Genomic DNA, 21,386 nt, shown 5'->3' with positions numbered 1-21,386 from the left:
AGGAATGTTAATGGATATGAATACCCGAAATAATATCCGAACCCGAATCCGAACGGGGCGTGTTTACCAGAGCTAAACAGGTATGGATTCGATTATGAGTATAGAAAATAAAAATCCGACGGATATGGATACGGATATGGATTTTGTACTTATCCAATCCGAACCCAAACCCGAACCCGAATAATTATATATATACATAATTTATTTTTATTTATTTATATAATATATAAAATATTTAATAATTTTTATTCCTTAAATCTTCATCCAATGATATGTATTTTTAAAATTTGTCAAGTTCAGGAACAGGTTCGGATTTCAGATTTTTGGTCAGGTACGGATATGAGTATGAATTTTTAAAATCCGTCGGATTTGAATCCGAGTTTAGATTTTAATTTGATTTTCGGATTCGGATTCGAATTTTTAAAAATTTGATCTAAACCCGACCCGTTGACATCTCTAAATGTGATTTAGTCCCAAAAAAAAACAAAATTTTCAAAAATGGAGTTGTGGAAAAATTTATGGCAATTACTAGGACTTGCAAACAATCTCAACCGTTGAATGGTAGATGGACGGATGTGATGAAACCGAGCGAACAACTTCCGCACCCGCACCTTCTAGAAACAACACGCCACGTCTTCTTCCTCCTCCCCCCCCCTCTCTCTCTCTCTCTCTCTCTCTCTCTTTCTCTCTCTCTCTCTCTCTCTCTCTCCCGTTCACACTGAAACAAAAACCGTTATATCATTAGCACCTCCGAGGGGGAAACGGGAAACGCCGTTACGTAGGGTTTGGGTGGGAGGGGTGGGGGGGAACGCGGAAACGCGGGAACGCCATGGGCGCGGGGAAGAGGACGAAGCTCGTCCCCGAGTGGCTCAACAACCCCCTCTGGTCCTCGCCGCCGCCCTCCGCCGCGGCGGTGGCGGCGGCGCAGCCGGCGCCGGCGCTGGCGCGGTATGAGTCGCCGCCTAGGGCTCCTCCTCCGCTGCCGCCGCCGCAGACGGAATCGTCGATGCCGCCGCCTCAGCCGGCGCGGGGTGTGAAATCGGAGGCGGCGGAGGAGGCGAGCCCCTCCGGGGCGTCGCGCGCGGAGGAGTCGATCCAGTCGCACCTGTTGGCCGAGTTCAAGCTCATGGTTAGGGTTTCTCCCTCTCCCTCTCTCTCTCTCTCTCGCGATCTGTCCGGGTGATTAGGGTTTTGGTTTTGGAATGGGGTTTTACTGATGGAATTGGATTTTGGTTGGTGATCAGTTGTCGAAGAGGGTGGTGAATCTCGGGGAGCTGCGGAGATTGGCGTGCCAGGGGGTTCCGGATGGTGCCGGTATACGCCAGACCGTTTGGAAGGTCTTGATCACTTCATTTCAATTTGATCTTTTGGAATTAGAATTTGTGCTACTTCTTTTCTCCTTTGTTTCATTTTTGTTTTGAATATGATGGTGTTGGTAGTTGATTAGATTTTAACTCTGCATTTTTTATGTTATGATATGAAATTAGGGTCAATTGTGAACTCGAATGATGCTATGTAATGAACTTTGAATGTGGTTGTTTGCGAAAAAGATCTAGCATGATTGGTAAGATGAAGTGGGGATTGTGCATTTTAAGGCCGCAAGGCCATGCATGATGGAGCTATCGATTCTTCATCGTAAGAAACGACAAAGAAAAGGAAAAAGATTTAAGTATGAAGTTATACATTAAAGAACACTTAATGGTCAAATGCTCTGTCAAATGTCAATAGTAATCACACAAAAAGGAAAAAAAAATAATTTTAGCGTAAGGATTACTAGATGAATTCATTAGTAATGGAAAGTGGGATGTCTTTGGCATCCAACATACTCTGCATATGGCAGAGATTTGGTTTGTGGTGAAACACAGAATCACCATTCATTGGCTATGGTTGGGGTGAAGATTTTGTTGAATTACATGGGTTCCTTTACGGTGTTGTTTGGGATGATATTAGTTCTTTGCCATTTTAGCCGCCTCAATTATTTTTCATTTTGCATTATTCATCAAGTATTGGAGTGATACACTAATACGTCAGAAACGTCTTATTTCCTTTATCTAGTTAAACTAGAAATTCGCTTGACTTTCTTGGTAGTTAGCAGCTTCTATTGGGATATTTGCCAACCGATCGTACATTGTGGGCACATGAGTTGGAGAAGAAGCGTTCTCAGTATGGTGCATTTAAAGATGAGCTTCTTCTGAATCCTGTAAGCTCTCTAGATGTTTCTAATTGAATCTGTCCTAATTTCTAAAGTCTCAGTTCATGAGCAATTTTACAAAATGTATCATCCAAACTTTATAATTCCATCTAATTTACAGTGACATTCCAAGCACTTTGTCTAATAGTGTGATGGTATTAACTTGATCACTTTTTGATGGCTAATACTTTTCATTGCTGGTCAGTCAGAAATAACGCGAAGAATGGAAGAATCGGAGGGTTTCAAAACTATAGAGTTGAAGTCTGAAGGGACTGGCTTGCTTTCAAGGTCAGAGATTACTCATGGAGAACACCCACTGAGCCTTGGGAAAACTAGTGTGTGGAACCAGTATTTCCAGGTACTCCTTCGAGATTGAGTAATATCCATCTATCTGTGGTCTATTGTATGGATTTCTGTTTATTTTGATGCAATTCTTCATGCTACATTACTGGTATTTATCGAGTACCTCACATAGCTTGAATCTCAACTTACCAAGATAACAAGCCTGGGTAAACTTTTCCAACCAATAAGCCAATAAATAAATCATATCATTTGAATTAGTCTTTTGTACTGCGCCTTTTTGTTGGAATTGATTTTCATACCTTGCTACCTTGCTGCCAATTTGGAGTTACTGCATGTTGCTCAAACATTAGTTTTTTGTTTCTTTGGAAGCACTGCATTTTCCAGCTAGATAAAGAACTGAACTAGGTAGTTTTATGTAGAAAGAAGCAAGTGAAGTTTTCGTACTAAATCCATCATTCAAAAATATTTTTTAATTCAGTTGAGGTGACTCCATCTCCTTCCCTTCTAGAGTACTGGGCTACTAATCTCATATAAATAACAACTTGACTATTGTTTTGGACAGAAGTCAGGAAATGAGACTCACTCTATTATATTTATAGTCGTTAATGGTTTGAAAATCATGCGGATGCCTCTTGTGTTGCTGGGTGTAAATTGTTAAATGACTTTTAGAATTTTTAATTTTCAGGAGTCAGAGATTGTAGAACAGATTGACCGAGATGTAAAGCGCACCCACCCTGAGATGCCATTTTTCTCCAGTGATACATCTCTCGCAAAGTCTAATCAGGTGAGTACCTACGTATATAGCAGAATGCATTTATTACTTTTCGATATGGTTACTCTAGAACCTGCAAAATTATCTATCTACTAATGCCTTTCTGCAATATCTTAACTTTTATATAGGCTCTTAGAAAAATTAATCTTTTACATATAATCCTCTGTAGTTACAAATATGCCACTCTTTAAATTTATTTTTATACAAAACCAACTTGACCCCATGAAATGTTTGACTCTCCAACTTAAGGCAAGTCTATTTTTGTAGGAAACTGCACTTTCAAGGGCTATGTATGAGAATTTATATTCGCAGGCTATACACAAATAGATGTAGTACTGATATATATGTTTAAGCCTCTTGTATATTTGTACATATCCTGATCATTCTTTTTCTTATGTTTTCAGGAGTCTTTGAGGCGGATACTTATAATATTTGCGAAACTAAATCCAGGAATAAGATACGTGCAAGGAATGAATGAAGTTCTGGCACCTCTATTCTACGTATTCAAGAATGATCCAGACCAGAATAATGCGGTAAGGGACTAAGGGTTATGTAATATGGCTATTCATTTGCTTAAATAGCATTATCCATCTCTTATATTAGTGTGGTGGCTTTAGTTTTTAGCTTATATGGATTTCCTATTGAGGCTCATTAGTGAGAGATAATTCAAGGCCTTCAAATGTGGCTAATATGAGAATATTGAACTTTTAGCACTTAATCCGAATGGAATCTTGCTCCTGTTATGTTGGTTATTTAATCTGCATATCGCCTTAATCTTTTAAGGAGCTGATCAGACTGTATGATAAATGATTTTTTTAAATTTTTTTTTAAAGAAAAACTGTACTTGAGATGGAACAGAGGCAACGGATAACCTTTCAATGATCGTGTAGTCTAGGATTTAGTTGAAGTGGACAGTTGGATATTTGATAGCTCATGACTCTTCTATTGTGAAGAATACGTAAGGACCTAATATTACCTGATTACAAGCTTTAAGGACCATTAAGTGATTTTTGTAGGTGCAAAGTGCAAATTTCATTAGGAGAATTTTTTTTATTTAAAAAAAGATTATCAACAATACATTTTCTGTAATGTAGTGATCATATTTATTCATGCTCAAGGAAAATCCTTGTAAATCACAGCAAATATATAATTGGTAGCTTAGGGATTGAGTCTCATCATTTTATTATTCTCCGAAAAGGATTTGCTGTGATTTACAATTGGCCTGTTGAATCTCATCATTGCCACAACAAAAACATATGTAATTCTTGACATGAGCTTTATGTATGGTGGACAACATTATGAAGTTCATCTACTAATTTATATATTGATTTATATCAATTATTTGTTCCACTTGCTTACCACATTATTATTCTTGCTCAACAGGCCTATGCAGAAGCAGACACCTTTTTTTGCTTTGTCGAGTTGCTTAGCGGTTTCAGGGATAACTTTTGCAAGCAGCTTGATAATAGCGTCGTGGGCATACGCTCTACAATTTCCAAACTATCCCAGCTCTTAAAGAGGCATGACGAAGAGCTTTGGCGCCATTTGGAAGTTACAACAAAGGTAAGATTTTTACAACGAAGATGTTGGGTGTATTTTAATTCACTGCTTCTCCTAGTAGCACCGCTAGTTGGACTTTGAAATTCCTATTCTTCTCTATTCTTTCCAGGTGAATCCACAATTCTACGCATTCAGATGGATCACATTGCTGTTGACGCAGGAGTTCAATTTCGCTGATTGCCTTCACATCTGGGACACCCTATTAGGGGATCCCGAAGGTCCACAGGTTTGTGCGCCAATAATTCCTTCTATAAAACCGTTCTGGTAAATGTGAATTATGGACTATTTGATTTCGCCACCCAAGCTTTCAAAATTTTGATTTTACTATCCAACCTTTCAATTTGTTTGGTTTGAGTCCGTCAACAATATTTTGACTTCAAAATTTGAATGTTTTGTTAATCTTTATAGATTTGGTAAATTTTGAAGTCAAAATTGTTTATAGTTCAGGTTAGTTCTATTAGGATTTACCAACCATTTTTTTGTAGTCGAAGTTAATTTCAGAGGAAAATAAAAAAAAAAAAAAAACTGAACTGTGTCGGAACATTACGATATAAAACGGTGAAATTCTTGAACAGGACACTTTACTACGGATCTGCTGCGCGATGCTGATACTCGTCCGCAGGCGCCTCCTGGCCGGCGATTTCACCGCCAATCTCAAGCTCCTGCAAAATTACCCACAAACTAACATCGATCACCTCCTACATGTCGCTAACAAGTTGCGCGGCCTGGTGGCCAACTAATCCTAATCCCTTGATTCTTCATATTGGTTTTTTTTCGTGGTTTTATTTTTCTCTTGTTTTTCTTTGTGTTTGTTTTACGCTTTACTTTATCTTAGCCATGTACATGCTATGTATCTTTTTGTGTGTGAATGTAAAACATCAACTTCTATGTTTTCACTGGTCCTTTGAATTACTTGGGTCTTTACCTCCATATATGGAGTATATACTTTTGATCCGAATTACGGATCAAATTAAGTTCGAAGATAGATTTTTCTTGTATTGTAAAGTGGATGGATACGGAAAAACTCGGTTCGAATTATGCTGGAGTATTATTTTGAGAGTAAATTTCAATTGAGATTTGACGGTGATCTTGAGACTCAGGTGAAAGATGATCTTGCAATTTAAGAAGGGTTTGTATCTGTTCATGCATTTGATGGTGGAAGTTACAATAATCATTTTGTAAAAGTATTTTCCATTCGTTTGACTTCTAGAAAGAATAGTTTTTTTATTTTATAAATTTTTTTTTTTTTTAGATTTTGTAGGAAAGAAGTGTTTTTATTTTTTGATTTTTTTTTTCTTAATATGGAATTTGAAAACTGGGAAAAATATTGGTGGAAAATAATTTTTCATGCTTTTTTTAAGAAACAAACACTCCTGAAACTCTTTCTTGCCTCTTTGTTTGAGTTTTGTAATATGTTTTTTTTTAATATATATTTTAATTCTTTTTACTGGGTGGTAATCTAACAAGTGATTTGTGAATAACATGCATTTAGATGCGCCGAATTAAGTAGACAAGTGATTCTATCTTATGATTCTTTAATTTGCGTTGCGATTCAAAAAATCAGAAACTGCTTCGCATATTTTTGTGTTACAATAAATTTCTTCTTATTTTAAAGAGCGATAAAAATGTTCGGATATTTTCTTTCGCTCCAGCAGTTTTTTCTCTTTTTTCCGCATGTAGCAGAATTCGAATTTAAGATCTCACTCAGAGAGAGGGGGAGATAAATTGGTAATAGATTGATTAGTACATTGTTGTCGCCATTGTAATAATTGCTTATGTGAAATAATAATTCGGTTGTGATGCGTTAAGATGATGATGAGATGCCATGGATGAACGGCCGAGATTTCTCATATCAGGAGTAATGAAGAAAATTAAAACAATTTTTTTTTAAAAAAAAGCGAGAGACTGCAAATAACATGGAAAAATAAAACAAAAACATTTGAACAAAATTTAGAAAAAAAAAAAGGGAATGAAAATAAAATAGAGAACGAAAATAATAAGGATTTAAATAAAACAAAAAGAAATAAAAATAATGTGGAGATGCGGGGTATCGATCCCCGTACCTCTCGCATGCTAAGCGAGCGCTCTACCATCTGAGCTACATCCCCTTTTGAGTTTATATTGCAAATTAAGTTTAATCAATGTCAACAATTTTCTTATATTTTACTATATTACAGTTGCGAGAATTTCATGATGTATATATACTAACGAAACCTGTAAAAGTAAACAATGTATTTAAATTTTAAAATGAAAGTGTTATCGACCGACTCAAATCAAACAAATTAAAATATTGAGTAACATAATTAAAATTTTCGAAGATTGGATAGGTAAAGCAAAATGGTCAGTAGTTTAACAAGTCCTATGCGTTTTTATCTCTTTTTCTGAAAAAAATATAACAAGTTATCTGGTCTGTTTGTTTTCGTTAGAAAAATATGAAGTAATTAAGTTTTAAACTTGTAATTCTGATAGGGATGTCAATAGGTCGGGTTCGGGTTAGATTTTTAATAACTCGAATCCGAAGCCGAAAACCAAATTAAAACCTGTATTCGGACCCGAACTTGGCGGGTTTTAAAAATTCATACCGTTAAATGAAGATCTAAGAAATAAAAATAATTAAATATTTTATATATTATATAAATAAATAAAAATAAATTATGTATATATATAATTTATTCGAGTTCGGGCTCGGGTTGGGTTCGGGTTCGGATTGGGTAAATAAAAAATCCATACTTGTATTCATATCCGTCGGATTTTTATTTGGTATACCCATAACCGAATCCATACCCGTTTAGCTCGAATAAATCCGCCCCGTTTGGATTCCAGTTCGAATAATATTTTGGATATTCATACCCATTAACATTCCTAATTGAAGAAAAAGTTCACGATGTACGAATGCACCAGGTGTAAGGAATTATTTACCACTTTACACCTCGTCTCTTTCGTTAAACCCTAGCAAACCCTAGAGAGAGAGAGAGAGGGAGAGAGAGGAAGAGGTTGGCAATGGCGAAGGGGAGAGGCGCGGGGAAGGAGGTCGAGGGGATCCTCGAAACCCTAGGGGACTTCACGAGCAAGGAGAACTGGGACAGGTTCTTCGCCCTCCGCGGCTCCGGCGACTCCTTCGAGTGGTACGCCGAGTGGGTCGACCTCCGCCGCCCCCTCCTCTCCCAACTCCCCCCTCATGCTCCCTCCTCCTCCGCCGATGAGGAGGCGGAGGTGGAGATCCTCGTGCCCGGGTGCGGGAGCTCGCGGCTCTCGGAGCACCTCTACGACGCCGGGTTCCGCCGCATAACCAACGTGGACTTCTCCAAGGTCGTCGTCTCCGACATGCTCCGGCGCTACGTCCGATCCCGCCCCGAGATGCGGTGGCGGGTCATGGACATGACCGAGCTCCAGGTAACCCTAATTGCCCTAATTGCTCCTTTTTGAAATCTTTTGATGGGGATTTAGTTCAAAAAGGTGGCGACTTGGCGTTGCTCGAGTTGTGAGATGTGTTAACTTGGATAAAAAACTGGACATTTTTGGAGTTAGTAGTAGTATTTCGGGATAATTCCGGGGGGTGGAACACTTCCTAGATTGCGTTTAAGGTGAATTATACGTGATTGGATGTGCTAACCGACGAAATTTTTCTTTTTGTCATTGCTGGTTAGCTTGTGATTCAACCTGTCGGAATTGGAAATATAAAAAAGTGGAAAAAGTTACTACTAAGTTTCCGTCTCTCTTGCCGAATAAATCTTTGAAATGTATGGACCGCAAGTAATACCCCATCTGCGGCACACTGCATCGCATAGAAAATTGAACTTTTTAAATACCAAAAAAAGGAGTTCATAACAACACCAAATGAGGATTTATTTTGTTGTTTTATGAAGACTTTTTAAGTTTTAACAGAGTATTGCAGAAACTTATGTTTTAGGGAATTCAAGTTGTTATGTATAAAAAATAGTTGCTGATATCATGAGAGATCCTTTAACAAGCCTGAAATTTGAACCTTTTCATTTTTTTTCTTTTTGTTGTTGTGTTTATAAAAAATGTAAGAAGCATTGTTATACTTGCGCTCTTTCCTTTCGATTCTTCGATCAGTGTCTGTTCCACGCTTCTTCCTATAAATATCCTTAAATATCTGCCTTATATTAAATTCTTAAATTCTTCAAAAACCCTTAGACTTTACAATCTTCTTCACTGTAATTTCTGCCTTTTGATAACTTACTAACCGCAGCTTAGCTTTAGCTGACTTTTGCAAACTACCCAGTTTGCAGATGAATCTTTTGATGTAGTTCTTGATAAGGGGGGATTGGATGCTTTAATGGAGCCAGAGATTGGCTCGAAGCTGGGAAGTAAATATCTTAAGGAGGTATTTCTCACTCAAATCTTGCAAATCTTCCCCTATATTTTAAGAAATTAAATCTCAGAATTAATTCATGAGCTTCTTACACCCTTGTCCTGGTTTTGATGAATCACAGGTGAAAAGAGTTCTTAAATTTGGAGGAAAATTTATTTGTCTCACCCTAGCGGAATCTCATGTGTTAGGTGAGCTTATACAAAGAGTTTGGATGTAGCAGTGAAAAGTCTATTTAGGTGCAGCAATTTCTATCTTGCACATGAAAAACTTTGGACCATGTGTACTAGTTTAATGTCTAATTTCCTTTCACTGTTTTTTTTTTTATTTCTTATAATCCTTGTTTTGTCATAGTTTGGACTTTTGACTTTACAACTTTTCATGCTCTTTGTAGGTGTACTTTTCTCAGAGTTTAGGTTTGGATGGGAAACAAGTATTCATGCTATCCCTCACAAGCCCTCTAATAAGTCTAAGTTTCAAACTTTCATGTTTTCTGTGCTAAAGGACAAGTTGGGAACCGTAAATCCAATTAAACAATCTTTTGACCAGTCGTCTGTAAATTGTAATGCTAAGCAGGTATAATAACTTGTTCTCTTGCAGTAAACAATCTTAAGAAATGACACCTTTTATGCGTTCTTATTATTCAATCTGTATCTTCAGGTCCAAGCTATTATTAATGAGGTTGAGAATGAGAATACCATCCGATTACAGTATTCTTCCGGTGCCGATATAGTGTACTCTTTACAAGATTTACAACTAGGGGCTATAGGAAATTTGGAAAAGCGTATTCCAGGGAGAAGGTTTCAACTTATTCTTGGAGAACAAGAAAGTTCGCTTTACAGCTACAAAGCTGTTCTTTTGGATGCTCAGCAGAAATCTGGACCGTTCTCATACCATTGTGGCGTTTTTATAGTGCCTAAGGTGGGAATGCTGTTCACTTCCACAAACATTTTTCTCATGTAGTTCGTAAGCTACTTCATGATCAATGAATTGTTGTTTAAACTCTGTTAATACTATAGGTCTGATTGGTTTAGCTGCTCCTGCTATTCCTGAAGGGTGAAATTAAAAAAGAATTTTAACTGGGATTTGTTGTTGCAATTTACATGTAGATTCACTTTAGTAAAGGAAAAGAAAGAAGATTAGAATTAGTTTACCACTGAAAGTAAACTGAAGAGTTCTAATTGAAAAATGAGAAATTTTCCAAGAGAAAGAAGTCTGAATCTTATATCCAACTTCAATTAGAGAAATGGGATTGTGCTACCGTGTTAAAATTATGCTTCTGATTTCTGTGAAGCAAATAATGAAGCTCATGGAATGGATAACGTTGGACTTGTCAATTCTATTCTGCGTCTAGCTATGATCTTTAGTCGTTGTACAAAACTTTTCCATAAAGTTGGAGGAGCATTTCTAACAAGCAAATTTCCATTTTCCTGTCAATGCACCAAAACCTTTTCTTATAGTGAATGTTTCAATTGTTGTGTTGTTTCATAGTTTTCGTTGATGAGCCTTCGTTGTCATTTTTATCTGCATCTGGCACAGTATGTTGTTAGACTTCTTGAAGTTTTTATAGTATTTATCAGATGTTCTTTACTTTAGCCTTAGTAATCTTCCTATTCTGTTAGGATCTATTATTATCCTATTGGCTATTTTAGACATTACTATGTGCAATACATGGTTCTTTTGATGTATTCTTTTCCTCTTTTTATTCTGCTCTCAAATCATGCCATCAATATGTTAGCACTCTACTTGTGATGTGTAACAAAATAGGTTGAGATGTATAACCAGTTATTAGGTTTCAGACTCGAGCTCACGAATGGCTGTTTACTTCAGAAGAAGGACAATGGCTTGTTGTTGAGAGTTCAAAGGCGGCTCGTCTAGTCATGGTATCCCTGCTTATTTAAATTAATATTTTGTCCTGAAAATGAAAAGATTCCTCTAGATTATTACTTATTCCATGTCCTGTAATAGGTATTCTTGGACTCAAGACATGTCGTTGCTAGCATGGATATTATCCAGGTCATGGTTTCTCTAAGTAATTATATGCATTCTACAAGTAACTCTTGTCATTATTCTCTTATTGGAGTCTGATTTGTCTTCTGTTTTTTTTGTATATTTTGCAGAAAGACCTCTCCCCACTTGTTAAAAATCTCGCACCTGGAAAATCTGAAGAAGAACCTCCAATACCGTATGTATTATAATGTTACCCAGTTTTTAATGCATGGTGGCTTACTAGATCATTCAAGATATGCCAGGACAAATAAATTCCCCTATTTTCTACTATTGTTGCTGCACCTTGTGTGTTAGTGAAGTTGACTTGGAGAGTGATTATTTCATCTTTCTATGACCTTGAGGTGCCGTGCTGATTCATGCGGTAGGATATACTTATTAAGAGAAAAGGCTATTGAAGGAGGTTTCACATTTTGATTTTGCGCCGTTCCCTAGAGCTAGTTGAGTGTGTAATATAAACGACTGCTTATTTCCCAATACAGAAAATAGTCTTGGTCTTAAATGAGAAGTCGTTGCAGTTAAGAAGAACTGATACATAGCTATCACATTAATTGGTCCGCACAAATGAACTGGTTAGCCACCTTTACTTGTTGAACAATTTGCTCCTATTAACCTCCTGAATTAACTGAACATTGAAATAATATAATTTAAGGCTTAGTTGGATGCAAATTGATGCCAATTTCATGAGTGTCGCATCGACTCTGGAATGGATAAGTTTCTAAATAGATATTTCTTCTTATGTTAAGATGTCTACAGTTATACTGCCTAAACTTCTCTCTATGGCTGATAACATTACAAATAGTGGTGACACTATTTGTGAATTAGCATCTAAATTTATCATTGCTTACGAAAGAAGAAACTTTTTGTTCTACAAATAGGTTGGACAACGCTAGCTATGTGAATTAGCATCTAAATTTTAGAAGTAGGCGCTATGAAAATTGTCTCTTGAAGCAATTGTTTAGTGGTGACACTTTCTCCTGCTATTTTTGATTTCATGATAACATATTTTTAGGGGTGGTATATATGGTGAAAAGTTTTCTGGCATATGTGGTGCGCATTATGCATTGTAATGTACTTTGGTTGGTTTATTTAGTTGATTGTTGATTTTGCTTTCCCTTTATCTTACCCAAAAAGAAAAGCTCTTCTTTGGTTGGCTGCTGCTGCTCCTTCAACTATTATATATATCTTCAAAATTTGAGTATTTGAGGACTCCTAACACTAGGAACTTTTGGCCCTTGTATCGTATTCGAAGAAAATGCAAGCAGAGAATCTGCTCATTCAGCAGTATATTTGCTGAAACTAATACTCCAAGTGTTTTTAATTCCATGTTTGGGCTTTTGACCTGTTATAATTTCTATATTTGTTACTTTACGACAAGTGTAATTGTGTCATTACTTGCTATTGCATTCTTTTGCCAAATTGATTTTGGAGTCCATTGTCGCTTCGTGTGGGCATATCATGAAAGTGGTGATTTTGTCAGCTGCTTAATGTTTTCTCAGAGTCATAATAGATTCTTTTCTTTCACTCTCTTTCTTTCCTTTGTTGTAATGATATTTTCCCCCTGTTATAATTTATGAAATAAGCAAGATATAAAGCATCGGTTCCCGTTTTTGACATATAAATGTGAATGCAGGTTTATGATGGCCAACGATGGTGTCAAGCAGAGAAAAATTTTGCGACAGGTATGATCTGTATAATTTCTGTGGAATATGTCTTGATGACTTCATGTTTTTAGTTTATTTGCATTGCTGATATACTAGTTTTCTTTGATTTCTTTCTGATTATTTGTTAATTGCCGGCCAATTGCTGTCTCTATTACTGCTCTATCTTATTTCTGCTGTATGTTTTATGTAGGTTACTTCTCCAATTACGGGATCTATAATTGTGGAAGATGTGATTTATGAAAATGCTGATGGGTGCAGAACAGGACCGAGCTCATTGGAGGATAAAATGTTCAGGCGGCTTACTTTTGAAAGAAGTGTTGGCTTGGTGCAATCTGAAGCACTGGTCATTAGTACTGATGGAATTGAAAAAAAGAGAAACAATTCGGCCTCCGTGTCTAGAAGAAAAAGAAGCCAGAAAAGAAATGATGGTAAGTGTTTTGTCACTTCCCTTGCTCTTAGTTCTTATTGTCGATGTTGGAACAACTTATGCAATGATAATGGTGCTTAAATTCTTTTTTTACGTAGAATACACGAGTAATTTGAAGATTGACCACAGCTCCCTGGCTAGTTCTTACCATGGTGGTATTATTTCTGGTTTTGCTTTAATATCATCTACTCTGAGTATTGCGGCAGAATCCGGAGGAAAGGTGTGACAATTTATTGTGGAAACAGGTTCTTTTTTGGGTTTAGAATGTGTGATCATTTTAGAATATTCAAGTTCTTGCTTCATATTAATATTGATGAATTTGATTTTAATAGTAAGAAGTTCCATTGCAGGTTAAAGCTGTAATAATTGGTCTTGGAGCTGGGCTTCTTCCAATGTTTCTTCGCGGATGTTTTCCTTTCCTTGATATTGAGGTATCTGATTGTGCTTTCTTGTTTATAAATTAAAATGAAGGGTCTTATATTTTTTGCACATTTACCTTCTTAAATATGCTTAGTTGCATCAATTCTCTTGCATTACTGCTATTTCTGAGGATTGCATTAATGCCTCACCCAAGGTATATATGGGAAGGGCTTTTCGCATTGATACCTTGGCAGGGGCATGTGCGCAAATAAAGTGAGTTTTTCAGGGGTTCATACACAAAATGGGCAATTTTGCATATTTGTTGGGGTATAGATGTGAAAGATCGCAGTATAGTATGTTCAAAATCCCGTGTTCGCGCAGGTGGTGGAGTTGGATCCTGTGGTTCGAGATATAGCAAGGGAATGTTTTGGCTTTGCAGAGGATGAGCAGTTGAAGGTGATTAACCTTTAACCGTTGTTGGATAAAAAAGTTTGTCATTTATTCTTGGTCTATTTGCTCTTGCTTATCTTAGATATAAATATAATTCATGTTTAACCTGGCTTCTGAAACAACTTCTCTACTTTAAAAAGCAATAGCGAAGTATTTGGGAAATGATATGCTTGTGGCTTTTGCTTTGGTAGGGAGCCAAAAATGAGCTCCTGAGCAATTGGAAGCATATGCCTTTTCTGTAGCAGGAACTCGGGAAGCTTTTGAGGCGAATATTCATGAAAATCTGTTAGTACGTGTTCGAACAGATTTATGCTAAAGCTCCAGTCAAGCCAAACAGGCACTTAATTTAGTTGACTTCACTTATTATATATGTATGCAGATGCGCCATTATATCTAAGTCATTTGAGATTTTATTAATATAACTGTGGTTTAACTTGTTTGGAAGTAATGAATTTATCACTCCTGCTGCTGGAAAATCCGAACTAAATTAAATTCCAACTTTATTATCAAATTTCTTTTTTTTTTTAATTTTTTTTCCCCCTCCTTAAGAACTCCCCATCAAGATCAGTTTCTTAAGGTCTCTGAGCTCCTCCTTTCTCTCCCGTGCCTTTTTCAGATAAATTATTGTGTAAAACTAATTGTTCCTTTTCGCTATTAAACGTTTTCTGTTTTATGTTGGAATTGAGCTAACCCTTTCCATCCTGGATTAATGATTAGAAGTCTAAGAATTGCTGTTAATAGCAGTTCGCGTGAAAATTGTTTCTAGATTTGCCTTTTCAAGTTCTCATAATCTGCATGACAGTCTTATTTATTACCTTGTTCGTGATTTTAGGTTCATATCGGCGACGGAATCAAGTTTATTTGTGATTCAAGTGTTGCAGTATGTGAAACAGACACAAAGAAGAATGAAAAGGATAATTCTTCCTCCACTGGATCAAGTAATGGTGGAAATAAATCAAACTCTCTATTGAATGGAGACAAATCTGCTGGACCAAAAATTCTCATTATTGATGCAGATTCCTCCGATCTAAGGTGAAACTCTTTAGTAACCTTCTAACTTTGTTTGTATCTATAAAAAGTGTAGGTAAAAAATGGTAACATCCTAGCTCTTCTTCCACCTCTGCAGCTCTGGGTTGACGTGTCCTCCTGTCGATTTCATCGAAGAATCATTTCTCTTATCAGTGAGGGGTTTTCTTTCTCAAGGAGGTCTATTTGTCATTAACTTGGTCTCTCGATCCTCTTCGGTCAGGGAAATGGTCGTCTCACGGTTGAAAGAGGTATATGCTATAATCAGAACACTGATATTGTCTTATTCATTAAATATGCAAATTAGCGTAAACGCAAATTGTCACCCAAACTTTAAGAGTCAAAAGAAGGATCTAAGTGATAACCTTTCTTTTGCAATCAACCATCCCGGAGTGTAAGAGTGGATGTAACGACCTGACCCAGTAGAACTAATAACTCGTTGGGCGCAAATCATTTGCCCAAATGCTTAAGCCCAGTTTTTAGTATTAAAGCTCTTGATCTTTATATTTTCAATTATGATTCTTTATCCATACGATGTAGAACTATTAAGATATTACAGACTCCTCCCGTTTAGATCCTGACGTTTTTGTCAAGTCCAAACCCAAACACATGCATACACCAGAATTATTAGGCAATGTGAGATTCTAGAGGCGGCTTCTATTAAACCTGTGGTGTAGCACTTTGTTTCGCATAGAATTTAGCTCTCACAGTTTTGGCTGGTATTCGTCTCTGATACTAACTGTAACAATCCGACCCACTAGCACTAATAAACCATCGACCCAAAGTGTTTAAACCCAGTTATTAGTATTAGTCCTCAATTCTTATATTTTCAATCATAATTTCTTTTCCATTTGATGTGGGACTATTGGGATGTTACAGTGGTAACATGTGACTGTCACGGATGATTTTATGTGAATCTAGTTTGCTAAGAGAGACTATATGAATCTAGGTTGGTGGTTAGTTTGACTAGGGCATATTTTTTATTTTTTCAAGTTATTTTACTTTTTTAAACTTTAGGTGGTCGGTTTGCGATTGTGCTTATATTTAAACTTCCATAACGCCAATCGTCATCTGGGCCTTTAGTGGAAAGTGCTCTGTTGGGGTCTCGGTCCGTCACTCGACTCTTTTTTTTTTTTTTTTTCTTTGTCACTTATTGGCGAGATACAATTTGGTAAACCCTTACATTAATGGAAAACCTATATCAGGTCTTCGACCACCTCTTTTCGCTTCAGCTGGAGGAAGATGTGAATGAGGTTCTCTTTGCTTCTCCTACGAAAACAAGCGCCGACCTCGACGTCGACTTCGACCTCGACCATTTTCCTGAGGCTGCAGCGGAGCTCCGAACACTGATGAAATTTCCCCTACCAGAATTAGAAATGGGTCCAAATAAGCTCCAAAGGTTAAAATAATTTGTTTAGTTCATTATTTTCCACTTTTAATTTGTCTCACTTCTTTTGGGATATTTTGCATGTATACCCCCTCAAGAAACATGTATTTGTGTATACTCCTTGAATTTTTGCTTGTATGGGTGCATGCCCCTCTACATTGCACAATAATTTCGTAATTATGGGTATTGGTGAAAAATAAACTTTTGAGTGGTATACACACAAACACAGGGTTTTATAGACTTTAATAAAAGTATATATATATGTGTAACACATGTTTTGCATGAAAGAGTTCAAAGTTTTGTTTTAAAATAATTTATTTATGAATTTTGATTTAGCTTGATTGTGAATCATTTAATCTGGTAGAAAAAAGAGGAAAAATTATAGCAGATTTAATTAAGTTCGGTTTATTTTAATTAGGGGCTGTTTGATTTAAGGTTTGTAATATTTAGGAAATCTATAAATTTCATATTTGGAATGGTAAATTTGTTACTAACTTATCAAATTATTTGGATTGGGTGGTTTTGAAGAACTAGTTTATTGTTATTAATAGGCTATTAATAATTTTTGTCAAGCATGGAAGTGAAGGTGCCTCTTAATTCTTAATAATTTAGTATTTCTATCACTTAGGAATCAACAATGATTTCACTATTTTACTGATATTTTTTTCAATTATCCAATTTAAGTTGAATAGTAATAATTTAAATATTTTCAGTAAAAATTATAGAAGATCATTGAAATATTATAAATCGTGAATCAATCGGGCTCTTAAACTTAAATTATGTATCTAACACCCTACTTCTCGAAGGTCGCCATCATTCTAGAACTATTTTAGTCACAACACGGTTTAATTCACTTAATTAATCTCTCAGATCTAATTACCGCCTAAAATATTATTACCGGATTAAAAAAATACTAGTGTAGGAATCCGCGTGATGCGGCGGATATAATCATATTTGATTAAATTTAATACTATAAAAATACTTTAAAACTTTTAGAATAAAATTATAATTTAATAAAAAATAACGAAAGATAAAAGAAATTATAGGAGAAAAAAATGTGTTACATAGAAATCGGACCCCTTTGTATCCTCATTTAGGGCATTCTCTACTAACACCGATACTTTCGTGAAATATCATAGCGCCTTCAATCCTTTTTCGACAAGTCTTATACATTACAAATATAAATGGTCGACATCGAGGGAGAAAGGTTCGAGGCTATGGTTAGAGTTCGACTCACTCGACGTTGACGGTGAGAGCGAGGGCGGTGCGCTTGCGGGCTTGAGGGGAGCAGACGTAGTAAGCAAGGTCGTTGTCGAGAACGCCATTTGCCGTGCCCACAGGCTTCTTGGGCAACGATTCTTAGAAAATAGAAACTAATGAGAGGGAAGTCGAAATAGCGACGTTACAAAAAAGGAATTATGAGATGGGAAGTCGAAGAGACATACGTTATGAAAAAAAATTCATAAGACGGGAAGCCGAAGAGATAGACGTTATAGGGAAGGAAAGCTGAAGAAACCGCTTAGTCATTTGGTTCAAAAGAGGGGCAAGTAAGGATGAAAGATAGACTGCCACGTGGTAAGATTAGGAGAAATAATGTTTAGGTATAGATAATTCTATTATATCTTATATATAGGTATATTTTAAGTTGTAGAGATGAGGTATTTCTCTCTCCTTCAACTATGTCAACAAAAATATCCAACCAAAGTTTATGTACAACTCTCAATAAAGAAAGGAAACTCCTTATTAGAGTACTCAATTTTCTCCTATATACCCTTTGAATTATTCAAACTATATTATTATCACAACATGGAAATTTGTTAAATATAGAAAATAATATTTAATAATAACATCACCATTTTCAAAAGAATGATCCAACTACATGACAACTCATGTGGCACCTAAAAATGGGAATGGACTCACATGCTTGTTAACTTTATGTTATAAAATGTAGGTTTAAAAAAAAACCCCTCAACTATAATATATATATATATAAATAACTATATTATATATACTAGTATATATAATTACATTGAAGTCAAACAATTTTTATTACTTTGATTTTCTGATAATCAAATTTAAGTATGTGTTTTAAATTAAAAGCATAGAATTTAACACATTACTTTAAATTTAAATTTAATTTTGATCCACATATACAAAAAATTAATTATTGGATCAAATTTGATATAAAAATTAATTAAATTTAATTATAATTAAACTCAATTTTAATTTTAATGTTAAAATAGATAATAGGAATCCCGTATTTTTTTTAACAAAGTGATCATAACCATTTATTTTTATTGAAGATATTTAACAAAATTGATGTATAAACGTAGGATATAAATGTATAGATGGATGAATGCCATTTTTAAATAAATGATCAGTAGCTGTCTTTTTGAAAATATCTTTTTAACAAATAACTCATAAACATAGAGAAAGATTCAATAATTTAATAGAAATTTAATAGATTGATCAAACCGTCTTCTATTGAGATATTTTTAACAAAAAAATTATAATCATTCGTAGGGAATATTTTTTTATTCCTTTTTGGATTCCGTCTGTCATTGTCGGAATTCCTATACGCTTATATATATATATATATATATATATAAAATTAAGTTTTTGTACTTTTAAAAGCACAAAAGTATTTGTGCTTATGACTTTTTAGCCGTCAGATTTTCTCAAGATTCGTGTAGCACTATTAACAGTGTGTCCCGTGAAGTCTCTTTTGCTAGTGCTGCACGGATTTTAAGGCAATCCGATGGCTAAAAAGTCACAAGCACAGATGCTCTTGTATTTTTAAAAGTATAGAAGCTCAATTTTTCATATATTTTTATATATAAAAATTGATTGGGACCTTCTATTTTTATTATTTAAGTTTTTACGTTTAGCTAAAAAAAAATAACTCAACTCTATTAGTTCTCAACTGTTAATTGATCTAATTTTATTTGTTAACAAGCAATTAAAGTAAGACTAAAATATAGAAAACTCCTCCCTAATATCTGAAAACTCTCGAATCCTAGTTAATTCACATGTCCAGCTAAGTTTATTTCTAAATAAAATAAACGAAGCGGGTAGTATGCTACCTATCTCTCTTTAAAAAAAAAAAAAAAAAAAAAAAAAAATCTGAAAACTCCTTTGTAATACCTGTTTTTTCAATTTTCTCTTTTGACTTTCAAAAATCTGTATTTTATCTCTTAAAATTTTATAAATGTTTTTAGGAGATTACGATATTAATAAAGAGAGCAAAATAACCAAATTACCCTTGCTTGTTTAATACAAAATATTTTTTTAATATATTTTTATCAATTTTAAGGCATTTTTAGTATAAATTATGACAAATGGACGAAATAGTGATGAAATTGTAGGGGTTAAATGGATTAACTTGAAATTTGGGGGGGGGGGTAAAATATAGATTTTTAAAAATTATAGAGAAAAAGTTAAAAAAAAAAAGTATTTACAATGGAGTTTTCCGTATTTTAGCCTTTAAAGTAATTAAACTTGGTCAAATTATCAATGAAATTGATAAAATTTTTTAAATTTTTTCGAGCGAAATCACTTAATTTCAAAACATTAGAAGTTGAGGGGCCCTACTAAAAGTTGTTTAGGGAGCTATTTCATAATAATGCATTGCTGAGGGGGGCCTCTGTACATTTTTTGCATAAAATAAAATAGTCCCTAGCATATATATATAGTAAGTATTCTCATGTTGACTTGACCAGTTCTATGGTTATTTTATATTCTTTCTAATTTATTTATTACTCTGAAACTTAAAACCCATATGTGATCTAGATTTTTTTTTTTTCTTTTTAAATTGTTGTTGACTTGACCAAGTAATAAAATATTTCAGCTTTTAGAGACCTTCCTATGTGATCTGGCTATCATCAAGTGGAACACGAGCGGGCTGTGACCGATTCATGTTCGCCCGGTTATTAAACGAGCCGAACACAAGCTGTCTTGTTAAAATATTAAGCCGAACAATTCAGCTATTGTTCTCCTTGTTTCTTAACGAGTCGAATGCGAGCTGACTCGCGAACAACAAGTTAGATTGTCAGCCCTATTACTGGGTGGAAAGTTGAAAGAAAATTTTAAAAAAATAGAATCTTAATTTAATAATAGAAATTTACAAAATATAGGTTTTTTTATATTTGGATTGACCTAAAATTCAAATAGTAAAAGTTTATAATTTTAATAGTCGATATAAGGGATTTACTCGTTTAACGGTATTAACAAATCTAAATCAATTAAATTTTGGTTAGATAAATTATTTAAATAAGATGTATCATCTTGATCTTGATTACAAAAATACAAAACTCCTATTATCATTTTGTAAAATACATTTATTTTTAATCATTCATTTTTATGTTCGCTTGATGGACAAGAGAACAATATCAATATATATATATATATATATATATATTATATATATTATATATATAGAGAGAGAGAGAGAGAGAGAGAGAGAGAGAGAGATTACAATACTATCGGTGGTAAATAGCCTAGTTTACTACTGATTTATTTTCAATGATAGAATTTTCAAATTGATGATTGGTATCGTTGAACAAGATCTAGACCTTGTTAACTATTTAGAAATCAAATTTCATATTTTTTTGATAATTTTTCTTTGTCCATCAGTTGACGTAAAATGAAGACCTGAAACTGAATATCCTTAAATAGTTTACAGAATTTTCTAATAAAAATTCAGCTAATTTGGACTCTTCTATATCGTTAAATAATCAAACGCATCTTATCGGCCATTAAAATTTACAAATTTTATGACCCTTTGGTCGTTCAATTAGTGATGTTGAAAAGTTGTGAATTTGATTTCTAGATTGTTTAAATTTTAAAAGATACAGATCATGTTCAACGGTGCCGATCATCGATCGGAAAACAAATAAAATGAAAATAA

The 21,386-nt window shown here is 34.8% G+C and overlaps 2 protein-coding genes and 1 non-coding gene across 3 annotated transcripts; 2 read left to right on the top strand and 1 right to left on the bottom strand.

The window, feature by feature from the left end:
• Positions 794–5,913, top strand: LOC109726392 (TBC domain-containing protein C1952.17c-like). The gene is made up of 9 exons (XM_020255950.1): positions 794–1,129; positions 1,245–1,337; positions 2,096–2,200; positions 2,397–2,549; positions 3,180–3,278; positions 3,671–3,799; positions 4,650–4,829; positions 4,936–5,052; positions 5,402–5,913. The coding sequence occupies exons 1-9, from the start codon at positions 830–832 to the stop codon at positions 5,564–5,566; spliced, it is 1,341 nt and encodes a 446-aa protein (XP_020111539.1). The 5' UTR covers positions 794–829; the 3' UTR covers positions 5,567–5,913.
• On the bottom strand, positions 6,862–6,934 carry TRNAA-AGC. Its single transcript has one exon. It is a non-coding gene; the product is annotated as a tRNA-Ala (tRNA).
• LOC109726391 (methyltransferase-like protein 13) lies at positions 7,783–16,704 on the top strand. The gene is made up of 16 exons (XM_020255949.1): positions 7,783–8,219; positions 9,073–9,174; positions 9,284–9,350; positions 9,554–9,735; positions 9,820–10,080; positions 10,959–11,042; positions 11,128–11,175; positions 11,280–11,344; positions 12,800–12,848; positions 13,021–13,258; positions 13,356–13,477; positions 13,608–13,688; positions 13,999–14,073; positions 14,900–15,099; positions 15,194–15,344; positions 16,299–16,704. Exons 1-16 carry the CDS (start codon positions 7,827–7,829, stop codon positions 16,500–16,502), a joined length of 2,322 nt encoding a protein of 773 aa, XP_020111538.1. The 5' UTR covers positions 7,783–7,826; the 3' UTR covers positions 16,503–16,704.

The sequence above is a fragment of the Ananas comosus genome, linkage group 21 (assembly GCF_001540865.1).
Source record: "Ananas comosus cultivar F153 linkage group 21, ASM154086v1, whole genome shotgun sequence".
NCBI lineage: Eukaryota > Viridiplantae > Streptophyta > Magnoliopsida > Poales > Bromeliaceae > Ananas > Ananas comosus.
This window is presented reverse-complemented; position numbering and strand designations above follow the sequence as displayed.

Excerpts from the sequence above, each read along its gene's own strand:
- LOC109726392 (XM_020255950.1), top strand. The coding sequence starts at position 830 with ATGGGCGCGGGGAAGAGGACGAAGCTCGTCCCCGAGTGGCTCAACAAC. Across the intron at positions 2,201-2,396 it reads ATGAGCTTCTTCTGAATCCT|TCAGAAATAACGCGAAGAAT; the intron begins GTAAGCTCTCTA and ends ATTGCTGGTCAG. Across the intron at positions 4,830-4,935 it reads ATTTGGAAGTTACAACAAAG|GTGAATCCACAATTCTACGC; the intron begins GTAAGATTTTTA and ends TATTCTTTCCAG.
- LOC109726391 (XM_020255949.1), top strand. The coding sequence starts at position 7,827 with ATGGCGAAGGGGAGAGGCGCGGGGAAGGAGGTCGAGGGGATCCTCGAA. Across the intron at positions 8,220-9,072 it reads TGGACATGACCGAGCTCCAG|TTTGCAGATGAATCTTTTGA; the intron begins GTAACCCTAATT and ends CAAACTACCCAG. Across the intron at positions 13,689-13,998 it reads TTCCTTTCCTTGATATTGAG|GTGGTGGAGTTGGATCCTGT; the intron begins GTATCTGATTGT and ends GTGTTCGCGCAG.